The sequence below is a fragment of the Lampetra planeri genome, chromosome 54, assembly GCF_965212315.1.
Source record: "Lampetra planeri chromosome 54, kcLamPlan1.2.h2, whole genome shotgun sequence".
NCBI lineage: Eukaryota > Metazoa > Chordata > Hyperoartia > Petromyzontiformes > Petromyzontidae > Lampetra > Lampetra planeri.
Window position 1 is genome coordinate 214,515 of NC_136160.1, and position 16,048 is coordinate 230,562.

General features: G+C 53.3%; 2 protein-coding genes across 2 annotated transcripts in view; one reads left to right on the forward strand and one right to left on the reverse strand.

Annotated features, from left to right (window-relative positions):
- BOP1 (BOP1 ribosomal biogenesis factor) overlaps positions 1-16,048 on the forward strand; it is a 56,837-nt gene that overhangs the window by 21,985 nt on the left and 18,804 nt on the right. The gene's annotated exons all lie outside the window — the stretch shown is intronic.
- SCX (scleraxis bHLH transcription factor) lies at positions 1,069-14,707 on the reverse strand. The gene is given in 4 exon segments (XM_078617744.1): positions 1,069-1,164; positions 9,694-9,900; positions 9,902-10,161; positions 13,902-14,707. Coding segments are annotated over 4 exon segments (717 nt in total). The 5' UTR covers positions 14,056-14,707.

A 16,048-nucleotide genomic window follows, 5' to 3' on the forward strand; every position in this document is an offset into this window, starting at 1 on the left:
ACTTGGTAAATGAGTTTGCGAGGTGTAGCTGCTATGTGGATCCCGCGTTGATTGAATGCACATTTGGTGGAACAGGTGACGTGGTTTGCACACCAACTGCTAAAAGAAGTAGTTGAAATGAGGAGAATTTGGCCACGAAGCTGAATTTCAAAGGCCGAAGGTTGTAAATGTTCTGGGCACGAGTGTTTGGTGAAAAATAGCGCTGGCAACAGAAGAGCAGCGTGGAGGAGAGGGGACACGCGAGGCGGTGCTGGAGGCGCTCTGCAGGCCGCCCACGTGCTCACGCGTACGACTTATTGGCTGCAGCGCTCACGATGACTCACGAGCAGAGCAGCTCGGCAGCTTTACCAACCACGAAGACAGAGATCCCCCGTGTAGCCTTAACAGACTGTTGCGGCAAAGGCTAATGCTGAGTAGCACCTATGAAGGCCGGCACGGCTCACGAGGGGGAGGGTGGCCAGTACCACGTCCAATGATATTGGCCATGTTTACACATAGCATCAGGTACTCATTTGAGGCCGAGTTAACCTCGGGGAGGCCCAGGTCCAGTTGAGATGATCGTCACCGGTGTCGGCCGCGAGTGAGAATCGAACTCGGGTTGCCAGGTTTCATCGAGCAGCGCTCTAACCGCTGCGCCGCCACTCTCCCAACAACCACACGCGTGCCGCCAGGTGCTCTCTCCACACCGCGTCGGCCTCATTGGAGACACCGGCGCTCTTGCACAACCCTCCGACTGGGAGAGCGGCTGGCAGCCCTTTGTTAAGTGTAGAGGGCTTGGCTTCGGAGAGTTTCCATCAGCGGCGGTGACAGGCGGCGGGCGGAGTTACGCGCCGAGACCGATAGCCACAGGTGCCGAACGCAACCGGGCCCGGTGTAAATTCTTGCTCTCTCTACAGCTCACTTCAAAGGCGCCGCGTGCGATACGGGGAGACGGGCGCGCGGGGGGTGGTGGGCGGAGCACGCTCCGAAAAACCAGAAACGTGCCGCGCTCCTTAACGGCCACAGGTGTGGTCCATGGGGAGCGTAATTGCAAAGTTTTGTGTAAAACCAGGGGATTTTTAAGAGAGCTCAGATGATGCGAGACAGATGTGGGTTCGTGGGAGGAGGTAGCAGCTTGCAGTTGGAGAAGGAGGGGTTCGGTCTGGGAGAGAGAGCGCGATCGCTCTGGGGAGACGGAGCACGTGGGAGGGCGAGGGAAGCCATGGGTGTGGAAAGGAGGAGGCGTGAGGGAGGTGTGAAAGCTCCTGAGTAGCAGAAGGAAGTGTGCGTTTCATTGAACGGGACAAAGTGCTGGCGTTACATTCATTGTTGCTGCACTTGTTTACCCAGCAGAGCCTTTCCGGGTCTCAAGATTCTTTCAGGAGGGTCGTGCAGTCCTAATTAACCTTTGTTGGAAAGCATAAAAAACAGGTATTACGAGGGTAAATAGTCAAAATGTTTGGAGAAAGGAAATATTTTGCAGTCACAGCCGTGTCACTACCTAAATTGACGTCTAATTTACTTGACTTGCTGCTCAAAATAATCTCCGATTTGCATTCGTACCCTGTGCCGGAGTTGCTTCAAGTGGCGCTTCTCCCTCCACGCTGCTCCCTCCACGCTTCTGCCTCCACGCTTCTCCCTCCACGCTTCTCCCTCCACGCTTCTCCCTCCACGCTTCTCCCTCCACGCTTCTCCCTCCACGCTTCTCCCTCCACGCTTCTCCCTCCACGCTTCTCCCTCCACGCTGCTCCCTCCACGCTTCTCCCTCCACGCTTCTCCCTCCACGCTTCTCCCTCCACGCTGCTCCCTCCACGCTGCTCCCTCCACGCTTCTCCCTCCACGCTGCTCCCTCCAGGCTTCTCCCTCCACGCTGCTCCCTCCACGCTGCTCCCTCCACGCTTCTCCCTCCACGCTGCTCCCTCCAGGCTTCTCCCTCTGTGATTCTCCCTCCACGCTTCTCCCTCCACGCTGCTCCCTCCACGCCTCTTCCTCCACGCTTTTCCCTCCACGCTTCTCTCTCTGTGATTCTCCCTCCGCGCTTCTCCCTCCACGCTTCTCCCTCCACGCTTCTCCCTCCACACTTCTCTCTCTGTGATTCTCCCTCCACGCTTCTCCCTCCACGCTTCTCCCTCCACGCTTTTCTCTCTGTGATTCTCCCTCCGCGCTTCTCCCTCCACGCTTCTCCCTCCACGCTTCTCCCTCCACGCTTCTCCCTCCACGCTTCTCCCTCCACGCTTCTCCCTCCACGCTTCTCCCTCCACGCTTCTCCCTCCACGCTGCTCCCTCCACGCTTCTCCCTCCACGCTGCTCCCTCCAGGCTTCTCCCTCTGTGATTCTCCCTCCACGCTTCTCCCTCCACGCTTCTCCCTCCACGCTTCTCCCTCCACGCTTCTCCCTCCACGCTGCTCCCTCCACGCTTCTCCCTCCACGCTGCTCCCTCCAGGCTTCTCCCTCTGTGATTCTCCCTCCACGCTTCTTCCTCCACGCTGCTCCCTCCACGCTGCTCCCTCCACGCTGCTCCCTCCGCGCTTCTCCCTTCGCGCTTCTCCCTCCACGCTTCTCCCTCCACGCTTCTCCCTCCACGCTTCTCCCTCCACGCTTCTCCCTCCACACTTCTCTCTCTGTGATTCTCCCTCCACGCTTCTCCCTCCACGCTTCTCCCTCCACACTTTTCTCTCTGTGATTCTCCCTCCGCGCTTCTCCCTCCACGCTTCTCCCTCCACGCTTCTCCCTCCGCGCTGCTCCCTCCGCGCTTCTCCCTCCACGCTGCTCCCTCCACGCTGCTCCCTCCGCGCTTCTCCCTCCACGCTTCTCCCTCCGCGCTTCTCCCTCCGCGCTTCTCCCTCCACGCTTCTCCCTCCGCGCTGCTCCCTCCGCGCTTCTCCCTCCACGCTTCTCCCTCCACGCTTCTCCCTCCACGCTTCTCCCTCCGCGCTGCTCCCTCCTCGCTTCTCCCTCCACGCTTCTCCCTCCACGCTTCTCCCTCCACGCTTCTCCCTCCGCGCTTCTCCCTCCGCGCTGCTCCCTCCGCGCTTCTCCCTCCACGCTTCTCCCTCCACGCTTCTCCCTCCACGCTTCTCCCTCCGCGCTGCTCCCTCCACGCTTCTCCCTCCACGCTTCTCCCTCCACGCTTCTCCCTCCGCGCTGCTCCCTCCACGCTTCTCCCTCCACGCTTCTCCCTCCACGCTTCTCCCTCCACGCTTCTCCCTCCACGCTTCTCCCTCCGCGCTGCTCCCTCCGCGCTTCTCCCTCCACGCTTCTCCCTCCACGCTTCTCCGTCCGCGCTGCTCCCTCCACGCTTCTCCCTCCACGCTTCTCCCTCCACGCTTCTCCCTCCACGCTTCTCCCTCCGCGCTGCTCCCTCCGCGCTTCTCCCTCCACGCTGCTCCCTCCACGCTGCTCCCTCCGCGCTTCTCCCTCCGCGCTTCTCCCTCCGCGCTTCTCCCTCCACGCTTCTCCCTCCGTGCTTCTCCCTCCGCGCTGCTCCCTCCACGCTTCTCCCTCCGCGCTGCTCCCTCCGCGCTTCTCCCTCCACGCTGCTCCCTCCACGCTGCTCCCTCCGCGCTTCTCCCTCCGCGCTTCTCCCTCCGCGCTTCTCCCTCCACGCTTCTCCCTCCACGCTTCTCCCTCCGCGCTGCTCCCTCCACGCTTCTCCCTCCACGCTTCTCCCTCCACGCTTCTCCCTCCACGCTTCTCCCTCCGCGCTGCTCCCTCCACGCTTCTCCCTCCACTCTTCTCCCTCCACGCTTCTCCCTCCACGCTTCTCCCTCCGCGCTTCTCCCTCCGCGCTGCTCCCTCCACGCTTCTCCCTCCGCGCTTCTCCCTCCGCGCTGCTCCCTCCGCGCTTCTCCCTCCACGCTGCTCCCTCCGCGCTGCTCCCTCCGCGCTTCTCCCTCCGCGCTTCTCCCTCCGCGCTTCTCCCTCCGCGCTTCTCCCTCCACGCTTCTCCCTCCGTGCTTCTCCCTCCGCGCTTCTCCCTCCACGCTTCTTCCTCCAAGCTGCTCCCTCCACGCTTCTCCCTCTTCACACTGCTCATATCTGTTCCAATTGTTTGTCAGCGTCTGCGCCTCCGATCCGTACAAGGTGAGTGGCTTCGCTCTTCGTCAGGCTCGCATGGCTCTGCTCATTCTCACGATCAAATTTAGGTGAAGATGCTAGATTGTAGATTTCCCATTGAGGTCCATTGCCTCTTTTGCAGATCAATTGGTGGTGGATGATGATGCTTACATTTGAGCGCCCAGTGTCCCATGGACTGCTGTGGAGGGTGATAGCTTCAGACCTCCACTGCAGAGCGGACACCGTGCCTCGCTGCAACCCCGCACGCGCTTCACCGCGCTGCTGCAGGACCTCGACCGCCACTTTAAGCCAACGCCCTCGCATTAAATGGTGGGGTCTGCCGAGCCGTACATCCACCCTCACGGTTGATCTCCGGCCACGTGGTCAGAGAACGAGGATCAGAAATGTGCATAATGGCGAGAAATTCACAATTAAGAGTCGTGGCTGAATGACCTCCAATTGCAGCTAGGTGATAGAGCAGGTTGCGTAGATCTGCCCTGTATGGTAACTCATGAAGTAAAGCTGCTACATCATGAGTGTAGAATATCCGTGTTATCCTGCAGCTTCAAACGAGTACGAACATCAATGGGGTTGAACTTTGGACTTGATCTACGGTATCAAATGTCCCGGCCTTGCAAAGTTTCACGTTACATTTTTATCCTGGCTTGATGGCGGCGTGGCGAGGAGTTGGCCTGCGAAATGTGATCCAGAGGGTGGAAAATCGCCCTCGCGGACGGTGTCCCGCTGGACGACCCAGCCTGGGCCTAGGCGACGGGCACCGGTGACCACGGGGGATGGTGACACGCGGGCCTTTGCAGGCGGTGCCGCTGAGCCTCGAGCTACAGTGAGGATAAGGAGGAACCCCATCGCAACAGAAACATTCATACCGACCGCAAACAAATTTATTTTACAACGCAGGGCACGGGTGATGCAGCGATGCACGTGCAAAAGCTCTCGGCCTTCTCGAGACCACCATCTCAAGAACTGAATGTGGACATTTAGTCACCGATTCCAAAGAGTTGAGAAAATGTGGCTATCCCCAACCAGAAGCAATAATACTGAACAGAACAGAACCATGGAACATAAACTTGGACTCCATGCTCGATTCACGAACACGAAGGAAGAGGCATCATCGCGATGATTCAACACTCCGCTACTCCTGACACAACCATCTGGCTCGTCCAAATCCGTGTAAAAGGACAGCTTTTCCTTTACATCAACATCCGCTATTGGAAGAAAACAAACTGACACAACTATAGACCAGTTTGTGCCTGTTAGCACTTCCTAACAGCAATAATTAATCATACATATTTGGTGGGATAGCGACGTTTTCTCAACTGGTGGTCGAAACGACAAAGCAGTCGTATGTTAAGTTATTTTTAGCCTGTGGTCTGGATGAGTATTAATTTCGGGTCAACTTGTGGATGTTGCTTTATTCTTATTGAATGGGTCCTGGCTCCGCCATGCGCCATCCCTTGGGTGGTCGCGTGCTTCCACGGCCAGAGAGGTCCTTGCAAAGGTCCCCTGTATCACGAGCAGCACTCTGCACCCTACCCGGGAGTCAAAGCACCCAGAGACCAGCTCTGCTTGTTGGTTTCCATCACGTGCGAAGTGTTTCACTTGCTTGGCAGTAAAGGGGGCCACCGCGAGCGAGAAGGGAGATTTGTTCCAGGTGCCGACCCTTTGTGACGCTTTGCCCCACACTCCCCGCTGCGTTGGTCGAATATTCCCCACAAATTCCTCCGCTTCCTCTTGTCGCCACGGACGCTAACTGATGGATGCCATTGATGACCAACGCCAACATCTTGAGTCATCCGCTGTGACGGCTGCTTGCCATCTGCTTGAGCCGCCGTCTTGAACCCTCAATACCGGCAGAAACCCAGAAAGTCCCTAGGTTTTTAATTCCTGACCCGGGCATCTTTCTACGTGGAAGTCTCGTGCTGTTGAACTCGGTTATGTGGGACTGCTGCCGGTGCCCTCGTTCAAGTCATTTGCTTAGGCCCCTGTTGTTTTTTGTGGGCACAGAGATCATTTGTTTTATTTCCCCTGTGAACTGTTCGGAGATGTGGTTGCATTAGATGCTGGTGTATAATGTAAACTATTCTTCTTGGTTCTTTCGGTAAAGTCACGTAGAAGGGAAATAATAAAATAATAAAATAATAAATATACATTTTTTCTTTTCTTATTTCCCTTCTACGTGACTTTACCGAAAGAACCAAGAAGATTAATCCCTGTGGTCACGAAAGCTTTAAATCGAAATATAAACTCTTATCAGTATTGATTGTACACTTTAGGTAACGAATGTACAAACATAGTTTTGTGACCAACCCTTGTGTGTGTGTGTACGTGTGTGTGTGCACAAATACTTGATTTGTGATATAACGGCCCTGAGGGCTGATGGGGCCATTGTAGCATTCAAGTCAAGTCGGCAAAACTTTTGGATGTACGAGCATATTTATTTACATGTAAAAAATTCTTAACTCTTAAGATCATAAATGTAAATCTTCGAAGCTGCCAACTACCCCTGGCATTGCGCGTACAGTGCAGCAGGCGCATGCTAATGGTGGTAGGCCCCTGCTACGGGTTCATAATATTATTTATTATGAATCCGCTTGTTTACCCAGCAGAGCCTCGACGAGTCTCAAGACCTTTTCAGGAGGATCCTGCCAAGTTTTTTGCAGTAGGCGGCGATGTTGCTGCTCTGTGCAATCCCAAATTAGTAATTTGTGCGTAATTCTTTAGCACTGGGATGTTTTCGGTGGGAGGTGGCGGGGAGGGGGCGATGTTGCTGCTGTGTGTGATCCCAGTTGAATAATTTGCAGATAATTTTTGCAACATTTGAATGTTTTGGCAATACCAGTTGCATTGTGTGTGTCTTCATAGCTTAGGTTAACAAACCCATACAGGACAGGTAAGATCATTCAAACTCCACACAGAAAGGGGAGCCTGATTCAGGAATCGAACCCAGGTACTTCTTGCTCACGAGGCACGAGCTTTCCCACTGCGCCGCCACCGCCCTACAGCCCAGTCGCGCTGCGCACTGCGATCGGTGTGCAGCAGTTGGGCGTGCGCTCACCCTTCCCCTGCTGTTTGCCAGCTGCGCGCCGCTGTGTGACCCAGCCGTGCGACAGAGCCTCGACAGAGCCTCGCGTGGCGATCTCCGTTTCCCCCCTCCCCACCCCTTCCCGTGTATTGGCGATTCGAGGGACGGACGCTCCTGGCAGCACCTCTTGAGACGCTCGGTCCGATCTGCTGGGGCTCACGATCAAATCATAAAAATACCCCCATCTTGCTCCCACCACCCTCTGAACTTGTTTGTCTGATTGAGTTCCCACGTGCAGCCCGCTTTGAGCACTCTGCGCATTCCCAGATGGCCGACGTGAAAACTGTCCCACAATCCCATTTGCTCTGAAGAGAACTATGGCCGTGTTTTGTGAGTGAGGCCATGCTGCTGTGCACGGCCTCGGGGAAGAATTTGCGTTTACCTGTGCAGCAGACTTCCATGGGCCCTAATGCCATGGGTGCCATGTTGGTTTCCGCCAGATTTACCAATCTTCACGTTGTGTTTAACTGATAGACTGACTATGCATTCTTGACTGACACATACTCAATTGGGATTAAACATGCCAATCATTGCTCCCTACTGGCAGATTAATGCCTGACGATAGGCTCGGTGCTGTCACCCAGTGTCCATAGGGCCAGCTGCCACTGGGGGTGCCCCTTCAATTATGTTGACATCAAACGCGATGTAGAAATCGCTCGGTTTATGAATGTTAGCAATTATTTCGTGTCTTAATGTGCGTCATAACGGCCTCATCGATATAATTAAGTATTTACGTTTAGGCAGCTTGCAAATTGCAGTGCTGCTGTAGTGCCCAGTCTGAATCTGTAAGACAGCATCTGAAGCTGCGCTGAAGCCCTCACCTTGCCACTCATTCCGTGTGTTGTTTGGTAGTGCAGCATTATTTGGTATAATTGTGGTTATTTTAGCTCGGGGGGGAGGGGGAGGAAACCCATGCCGAGCAGGTGGAGGGAACATACAAACCCCACACAGAAATCTGTCTGAGGCAGGAATCGAACACAGGATATTCTTGTTGCCAGGCACGAGTATTTCCACTGTGCTGCCACCATTGACTGTTCACGCACTCCTGCAATAGTCACCCAAAAACCATGTACTGTGTGCCCTGCCATGCGCTGGTGTGTGGGTTGTGGTGATCATTCTTAATAGTTCTCACGTGGATATCGCTCTCTGAGATTCTCTTGTGAAAAGTTGTTCACGGCCGCTAAGCGAGGCGATCTCATCCACCGACTGAGCAGAGGACAATGTGGGTGAGCTGTTCGGTAAAACAAGGGTTAGATTATACTCAGAATCATGATACGTTTAGTTCATCTGTAAATGTGGGGTCACTTGTGATCATTTATTACAAAAATACGATTTTCCTAGATTTAAGAAGTTGCCTTTTTATATTTTCTTGCCAGGCACAAAGCTTGAAATGTAAAAACATATTTTTTACGTTTTAAAAAGGGATGCAAAACATACGACAGGAACAGGTGTCCGTAATGAGTGGAACACGAGTCTTTGGTTGTTGAGTTGAGATAATCTGTGAAGGTTCTTGGGCAAGCCTCACTCCTTGAGAAGCAGCCATGGCTCGGGTTTGTGTGCAGGCATCCTTCCTCTTGTGCGCCACTGCCCACAGTCCAGCCACGCAATCTGTTTTGCCGATCTCTGGCAAAGTCCCGCTGTGCCAAAGTTGGGTGACATGTTCAGGGAAGGGCTTGGAATTGGTTTTGTAAAGTTTACAAAATGTTCCAGGAAAGCTGGTACAGAAACCTTCTCGGGCCGCCTCATAATTCTTGCCTAGGTTTCGTGTCCGCTGGTCAGCAACGCATGGCAGATTTGCGTTCCCTCTCTCGGCCCTGTGAAAGGGAGAGGGAGCAGAGTGAGATACATTTTTTTCACCGTCTGGCTACGAAATCTTAAGCCGCGAATGCTGTTTCCATGTCACATTGACCACCAAGCCAGGACTGTGGAAATATCCTGGGTTTAGGTATCAAATCTTCATCCAACCAAACCAGGAGCCTCACAGTCTCAGTTATCAAGCAGTGATGTGGCCCCGCTGGTTGTTACTCTGCATGTAATAATCATGAATACATGCTATCTGCTTCACAGTGGAGGTTTAAAGATCCCCCAACATAATTTTAAAAGATTAGCCGATTGTGTGCTGTCATCCTAGTCCAAATTTGCCAATTAGCCACAAATTATTCAATTGGGATTCCACAGAACAAGCAATTGCCCCTACTAGCATTGAGATGTTTGGCCAATAGCAGTTACATTGCATTTTCTATCGATGGGAGGAAACTGACGAATCAAGAGGAACCGCATGCAGAACTGGGAGAGAACATACAAACTCCACACAGGAAGAGCACCAGTCGGAGATCGGACCCAAGCGCTTCTTGCTTCGAGGCACGAGTGTTACCACTGCGCTGCCACCCCCGCTGCCCAAATGTGAATTCGTTGATAAGTCTGTTCTGGCTACGTAACGATTTCTGAACATGACAAGGGGCTTGCCGCCTGTGGCGAGCAGTGCGTCACCAGCTCAACTTTTGCTGCCTGTGACACGGCGGGTTTGGCAGATACAGAACACCGCCAGCTCTCACCAAACGGCGCTGGTTGCCGAGGCAGAACGTGCAGATGACTTTTGGCGGCGCCGCCTGGCCGCCCGATACTCCGCTCGCCGCCATCCCCGGCGCGCCGGGATCGGCCGAGAGGGCCCCGGCCAGAGCTTGCGTCGCGGACGCGGCGGCGCCGGCCCGCTGCGCCCTCTCGGCGTGGCGCGCCCCGCCGCAGAAGGGGGGCGGCGGGGGGGGCGTGGCACGGCTGCCCGTCGGGGCACCGCTCGCCCAGCAGGAGGACGTTGCCGAGGTGCGAGATGTAGCTGGACGCGAGGCGCAGCGTCTCGATCTTGGAGAGCTTGCGGTCGGCCGGCTCGGTGGGGATGAGTGTGCGCAGCGCGGTGAAGGCCGTGTTGACGCTGTGTGTGCGGTCGCGCTCGCGGGCGTTGGCCGCCTGCCGCTGGCGCGTCTCGCCCGGCGCAGCAGCACCGCCGCTGCAGAGAGAGCCGTCTGCTGGGGAGGGCGGGGGGGGGGGGGGCGCGCGATCAGAACGACATGATCTGTGCGCGATCAGAAACGCCATCGCAACAGAAACGTGAATGAGTATGTACATTGTATGCTGAACATCTTTCACACCATATGTAGCCAACTATTCTGTAACCAGCACCGGATGTTTGGATACAAGTCCACTGCGTTTTATTCAGGAGATACATTTAGCTTCAGCGGGCGCATATTTGTAAACCCCAATCGTACAGAATCTGGAATGCTGGCTAGGAGGGGTAAGTATATTGTAATTGGCTGGTAGTGGTCATCTGATCAGAATCCTCCAGAGCCATGTGTACATGATGATCAGTTTGATTTGTTTATAATCAGCTTCTTATATCCCCGCCTTTCATTGCAGTTTATTTTTTTTAAACCCATTTTTTTGACGTGCCAAATTTGAATATTTCCTGAAAAATACTCAAATTGGGATCACACACGGCCACATCGCCCCCTCGCCTGAAACCACCAGAGGCTGTGAAACACAGCAGTAGCTCCTTCGTGGCGACTGCCCCGTGCTCTTCAAACGATGGCGCCCGTAGCAAATCTCCTGGATGAGCGTCACTATGATGAAGAGCCTGCCAGTGAGGAGCGTGCTCAAAGCTCTGCTGCGCTTTAACGGGACGTTCGCTCGTTACCCCACAACCTCGGCTCCGGCGATGAGTGAGCACGGTCGAATTGTCTGCGAGAGCGACTTGGCATTTTAGACACGCGTGACCGCAGCTGCCTTGCGGTTTTGCACGAGTTACAGCACCAAGAAGCTCTATCTCAAACGGGTGGCGAGCGCTGAAACCCAAAGAACCCTTAATGGCGTTACGGTTGTTAAAATGCCCACAAGTGCCCGAGCATAATCGATTGGCTTCGGGGAAAGGCATTTGCCGATGATGCTCAGGGAGGGCTTTCCCTACACTCCCTTTATGGCAAAGTTATTTCCACAACTATTCCTGAGTACTGAGTCTCAGGCATCGGGGTCACCTTGCCATGGTGTCCTGGACAATCGACTTTGATAGTAATTTATTAATAGCACGTAAAGCAACACCATTTGTTGGCCCACTACAAGAGAACTCCATTGCTCCGCATTGGTATGGTCCCCCCCCAACCCCCCATCGTATCAACCCAGAGTCTTTGATCCGCGGCGTTGTGCGGAGGTTAGACGTCAAGTCTGCAAAATAAACTTTTGCGCCAATGCAATGCGCCGAGAAATTAGCCACACGATTCCTTTAATTGGCAAAAGGTTTGCGGATTACAGGGGAAGTGCGGCACGTTGCTGTTGAATTCGTCTGCGGTAAAGTCCTGAATTATACGGTCAAGATATTATCTTAGACCCAAATGGTGGAAACATCCCATCTGGTTCGATGTTAAATCGATGTTTTAGATTTTTGTACACCTGATATCCAAGTCTTTTCAGCTGTTCTGTGCTAATGCAAAATTCTTTAAAAAATAAAAGCCACAAAAAGAATTTTAAAGCAAAATAAATATCATACAAATGAAGGTCTGCTCCCACAACTCTGCCAAGCATCGTCAGTCAGCCGCGGAGAGCCGCGGGTCTACGGGAGCAGTCGCGAGCCGCGGGCTATCCGCGACTTACAGGGATTTCATAATCTTTGGGTCTTTCGGTAAAGTCACGTAGATAGGTTCAAATAAAATAACAAAATAACAAAAACTACGACGTTTCGATCGCAACACAAGCAGTCGTCATCAGGATCGAAACGTCGCAGTTTTTTGTTATTTTCTTTGAACCTATCTACGTGACTGCAGTCACGAAAGCTTGAAGTGAAGATTGACAGCGATTTGCAGATTGCTGCATCACGAATCATTGGATACCTTTTATACGTTATTTATTGTTTACATTATACACAATATAACATGGTCTTGACATTTACCTTACTTTAGATTTTTTACGTAACATAACGTATGTATTTTTTGCATTTCATTTACATTTCAGAATAGTTTTGCCTTGTCCCACATGATGGAGCTAGCTGGGGTGAAACGAGAACGTGCGTGAGTTTGCGTGTGAACTTGTGTGTGTGCGTGTATGTATGCGTGTGTTTATTGCTGGGTGTGAGCGGGGGATCTTTGTGTTTGTTGTGTTGACAATGATGGTACGGTTGGTTAGCGCACTTCGCTATGAACCCGCCAACTGATTCAATTACCACTCACAGCTAACATCGTTGATGAATACCTGAACTGGTCCTGGGCCTCCGCTAGGTTAACTCAGCCTCGAATAAGCACCTGGTGTGATGTGTAAACATCAAAACTGGGGAGACAAAGGCGACCGGGAATAGTGCTGGCCACCCTTTCCCCAAGCAGCCTATTAGAGGCTATACGGGGGATCTTTGTCTGTGTGTGTGTGTATCGTGGAAACCGGTGGCACATTGGTCCGTCACTGCGCTATGAACCTGGGGATCTGATTTCGTTTCCCAGCCACAGCCATCGCCATTGGCAAGTGACATACGAACTCGTCCTGGGTTTCCCCCTGGTTGACTCAGCCTAAAATGCTCCGTGTTGGCCTTATTAGGTACTCGCCATCAGCCCTGGCAACAGCAGTCGGTAAAGACTATATGGGGGATCTTGGTCTACGTGTGTGTAAGTGTACCTATTTCATTGCCCTGAATACCGAACTTAATACTGCACCATGCCGTACGTTGCCACTAATTGTAGGGAAACTCCCCATTGTGGCTGTCGTGGTGATGGTGCTGTCGGGTTATACTCTATCTGTAGGCTAACTCTCCGTACCCTGGCAATGTGTGTGACTGCGTTACAACCTCCCTAATTCTGAATGCTTACTTATCACATGAATGGATTTTCTTTGTTTGTGAATGTCTATTTGCCCTTGTTATGATGGCTTACGCCGTTCCTGTAATTTATTCCCTTCGGTTACAGCGCAGCCTTTATATTTTAATAATCACGTGTTTTTATCGTATACACCACATCACTTGTAATTTACAGCTGTTTGTCCATCAATTGCCGGACGAAGGCATCCCCCACATCGTCTCGGTCATGTCGATCATGGGGGTTGTTTACCCAAACGTCACCTTGCTGGTCAGTGTGAGTTGGTGAAATTAAGAGGCTCGGACAAGTTGATGTATTGCTCGCCACTGATATTAGCCGTTACTGGGAATCAAATTCGGGTCACTGGCTTTATGGTTATTTGCCATTGCGTCCCGCTCCTGGTTTATTTATGGATTTGTATACCGTACTTATTTTCTCATAAGTACAGTACATTACGTGCGCTTTTATTAACAAACAAATCTTTTCACATTAACAACTTAATTTAAGGTAATTTTTCTAAGCAAAATGCAATTTACTGCTTTTAAATTTCAGCTGTTATTTTTTTGTACGGGTATAAAGGTTTATTTGTACTGTGGCGCATGTAACTCTTCTTGTAAAATATAATATTGTTGCCGTTCATGCGTTGGCCTCGAGTCTCCCACGCAAACGCCGCACATCTCCCTGCACCCGCACCGGCCTTAACGTCAGGCTGTTCAACCGCTAAACCGCACTCCGAACTGGTCACCGGTTCCAAACGTCGGGTTCCGGAAACCGATTCCAACGTAACGAGCGCGACCGACGTAAGAACTGTACCCCACTGAGCTGCCGCGCCGAGGGATGGGATCGGCGAGCCGGCCACCTGGGGATCGCGAGCGGCAGCGCGAGCCGACCGGCTCCCTCCGCATGGCCGCCCCGTGGGATCGCACCGAGCGAGTGCTCACCGGCGATGTGGCGCGCCCGCTTGCTCGGGGCGCCGCCGGCGCCGTAGGGGAGCGAGCGCTCCGAGTCCTCACTGCCGCTCTCGTTCTCGTCCCCGGAGAGCTCCTCCGTGAAATAGCGCAGGCCGCCCGAGGCCCGCAGAGCCGCGTAGGCCATCGCGCCGGCCCGGCGGCGTCGCGCGCCGCGGTCCGGCGGCCCCTCGCGTGGACGACGGCACGCGCGGTCAGGGTCGGAGCGCGACGGCCGTAGCACGACGAGCGCTGCCGCGCAGGTCCGCGCCGAGCGAGAGTCGCATGCCTACCTCAGGTTTAAGTGTTTTTAATTTCAATTTGGAATGTAATTTATTCGGAATCCATAACCTCCAGGCGATTCATTTTACCAGTAAACGATTATACGTAAAATAATAAAGAAAATTGTTATTTCAACTCTTTCACTTTTGACACTAATGGCATCAAATCAAGTTTTGAAATGGTTTCGGTTTGAGTTAACGGTCGTTATAATATATATTGAAATCTATAAATCTCCTGTTCTTCAGTTGAAGTTTCTTCCAGAATCTTCAAGTTGTATTTTCTCAGCAACCTTGAAGCCACTTATATTGAAAAGTATGCGCTTGCGTTGTTCTCTGCATAGATTCGCACACATCAACGCAGAGGAGTAGTTGGGTTACATCTCCCGTCTACGCTGCCATTCTAATGTCTCGGCAGGAGCAGGCTCACGGCTCGGGCTCCTAGGCTACGGGTATCAGGGTGTGTGTGTCGGTGTCAGGGTGCGTGTCGGTGTGACGTGTCGACGTGCGCACGCACGCTCACCGAGCTCCACACTCGCGAGCGCGTGCTGCGCCGATTAAATATACCGAGACCTCGGCCAATCCGGGCGCTCCCTGGCTCGGCGATGTCACGTGGTGGGAGGGGGGTCTCGTGGGGGCGGCAGGGGATGGGGAGTAGAGAGCGGCGCGCGAGGGGGAAGCGATGCAGGCGAGGGAAACAGACGGGCGGCCGCACGATGCTCACGCTCGTGCTTCACAAGCAAGAAGAGTCTGGGTTCGATTCCCGACTCTGGCACCTGTTTGCCCCGAAAATCCTCACCGAGTCGCAAGACTCGTTTACAGGAGGGTCCTGCCCAGTTTTCGCAGGAATGGGCGATGCTGCTACTGTGTATTTATTTTCATTGAGATGGTTGGTCAATACTGGTTAGGTTGTTTTGTTTTATATCGCTTTGGGAATAAACCAGAGAAGCTTGAGGAAACCCGTGCCTACAAACTCCACACAGAACTATGCTCGAGTCAGAATCGAACCCAGACTCATCTTGCTGTGAGACGCGGGTGTGAACACTGCATCTCCACCCTGCTGCCCACACTAATCCGGTGTTCCTCTGGATGGGGTTTAGCACCCTCACTGCCTCATTCTAATGATTATTTTGCCGAGAAAGGTTGATTTTTCATCAAGAGCTGATGTGTGGCCCTACCTGTGTGTTTAATATTCCAAATGGGGCTTATGGATGTCCTCCGGTGTGCGTGCTAAAGCACGGCAAGTTGGCACAGTAGGTGGGGAGGGCACAGGTGGTGCATCGGCCAATCTCGGTCAGTCGACTTGTGGCATCTGGGTCTGCCCCGTGACCTCCTGCCAGCGGGCGTTCGACACTTCACGTGGCCTCAACGTGCACATCGCCTGGCATAAGCGTCGTGGTGATGTCACCGCCACTTAGTGGCGAATGGCGGTTGTTGTGCGTGCGTGCGCATGCGGCCGCAGTGCGGTGTGGCCTTGGTAGTCGTCTCCTTAATAGAACTTGCCCCACAACGTGTGTAGACTATCCGGGGAAGCCTCGTCTTTGTGTGTGAGCGTGCACGTGTGAGTGGCCGCAGCTGTGAGCGAGCTCCCGGATGTGCCGCAGACCTCCCGTGATCCCAGCTGGGAAAACGACCTCGTGCGTTATTGCTCGTACAAAAAATCACTCTCCCCTCAACTTGAGACGTTTATTTATTAGAGAGGTGGAAAGAGATCGCTCACAGCAATCGTGCAAGGCTATGACAAAGGAAGACTCCGTACGGAACTTATTCTGTATGTCTCTTAGTCTGCACGTCACTTAGTCTGCTTCACAGTCGGGGGAGATGTTACTGTGTCTAATCGCTGTTGAGATGTTACCATATCTA